We start from the raw sequence: 1,932 nt of genomic DNA, 5'->3' as shown, positions 1-1,932 counted from the left end.
AATAAAGAGTCTCAAAACAATTATAGACATTCTGATTTGCACACTGGCTGTCGTCCGATTCTTTCTTGAGCACTTGTGCCATCCCTAGTGCTATAGCACTTATTGTTCCCACTGTCGTTACACACGTGTTCCAATTGTCCCTGTTATTAAAGCACCATGTGACGTCCATCTGTTGAGTTATAGCCATATTGTTACCTTCATATTTATCTAAGTCGATATATGAATAAGAGAGAGACGTATGTAGACTTAAATTTTGTCATGGAGACGTCTGAGAAGTTAGTAATTTCATAGGCCTGCTCTTCAGACGATAAAGCTATTGACAAACATGTAAAGCAAAACTAATGGATTAATAATCCAAACATCATAAAAGTATAAGTTGTAGGCTGTAGTTATTAAAGAAAGATAGAAAATAATAAAATTTATTATATGTAACTTGTCGACCATATAAGCAGTTCGCCAGGAATCAGGACTTCAATGAATGGGAGAAATTTGACGTCGAAATATTCTTCATTTTATAGTCAAATTCAACATGAATTACATAATTCATTCTATGTACAGGACATAGATAAAATCAATCTCAAATCAAAAAATAGTATAGATAACTATCTCTTAGTATGCCATGTATGTATTTCTCAGGGGAAGAGAGCAAGGAAATAGCTTTCGATGATCCTGCCAGTGAGTGCATCAGGATAAATCCAGCACTTTTTACAAAGGTACAGAATGATAATGAGCAAAATGCCCGAGTCTTATTAGACACTCATTTATTAAGGATCCGTAGTTATATACCAGAAGATGAACTATCTCTGGAGAAAATAGAAAGAATAGTACCCAAGAGTGATGCGTCAGTATCGGTTGAAACAAGAGCATCCATACCACTCCTTAATTTTGTAACTAATCTAATGACTACAGCAGACTTCAAGGAGATGAATTCTGATGAATTCAAAACTAGCTACCTCGCTCCACTTGACAATGCTCTTAAGGGTTCTGATATCAAAGCTCCATTGTTATCACAGACGTATAGATATCCATTCGGTGCTACAAATGTGGAAGGTGATATTCAGGAATATTTTGAAACAGAAATAGCTCGAACGCTACATTACTTTTTTTGCGACATTAGTGGTATGGATCACTATTTTGGGAGGCCATCTATTGTAAGACCTCCTTTAGACAGAAGACGTATAATAAAGCCGGATGTCATTCATCTTGCGATGTCCGATCTGTCTCCTAATCGGCGGTATCCCGAAGTCTGCTTTGGAATAGGTGAATACAAAAAGAAGAATTATTATCCAGCACGAGGGTTTGAAGAATTGAAAGCAACGTTAAAAGAATATAATAAGAGCTTATCAGACCAGAGAAACTTGAGACTGCACTCGACGCATACTATATTTCAAGACCGAGAATGGACTCCCAGAGTGGTATGCGCTTTGGTGCTAAGGAAGTATATTTATCAAGCTTTCCTCTGTGGAACAGATAGGGTATTCATTTCAGACCATCAATCTTTTTCTGGATTTTTCAGGTATAATATTGCAAACGACGGAAGTATGGTAATAAACTACTACGTTATTAACGATCCTGAGACTGTGGAACATGGGATCACTTTAAGGTCTGCAATTGCAGGATTTTTCTACGAGGAGAGAAAAGAGGCACTTGATACAAAGGAGCGACTAGCTAAAGTGCTTGAGGTAGGGACTAAAACAAAAGGGACTGACCCATTTGATAACATAGTTCCCAGACCTGTGGAAGAACCGTCCCAGGGTCGTAAACGTAGTAAACTATCTGGAAGCGAACTCAGTCGTGAATTGAAATCAATTGAAGAAAATATCGATTACGATGATTTTGAAGAAATCTATGGTAATACATACTGTCGCATAGTCTATGATGCAAGCAAATGCTACCCAGGTCTCGGATCGATACTTCCAACTGATGTGTTTG

The 1,932-nt window shown here is 37.5% G+C and overlaps 1 protein-coding gene across 1 annotated transcript in view; it reads left to right on the top strand.

Moving 5' to 3' along the window:
* Positions 1 to 614: 614 nt before the first annotated feature.
* PRCAT00005303001 (uncharacterized protein) overlaps positions 615 to 1,932 on the top strand; it is a gene marked incomplete at both ends in the record, with an annotated part of 1,962 nt that continues 644 nt past the window's right edge. Inside the window, one exon of the mRNA XM_062955368.1 lies at positions 615 to 1,927. Within this exon, the coding sequence (XP_062811977.1) occupies positions 615 to 1,927 (1,313 nt within the window). The remainder of the gene's footprint in view (positions 1,928 to 1,932) is intronic.

This window comes from Priceomyces carsonii (genome assembly GCF_900007245.1).
Source record: "Priceomyces carsonii strain CBS4050 genome assembly, scaffold: Debaryomyces_carsonii_scaffold_6, whole genome shotgun sequence".
Lineage (NCBI taxonomy): Eukaryota > Fungi > Ascomycota > Pichiomycetes > Serinales > Debaryomycetaceae > Priceomyces > Priceomyces carsonii.
This window is presented reverse-complemented; position numbering and strand designations above follow the sequence as displayed.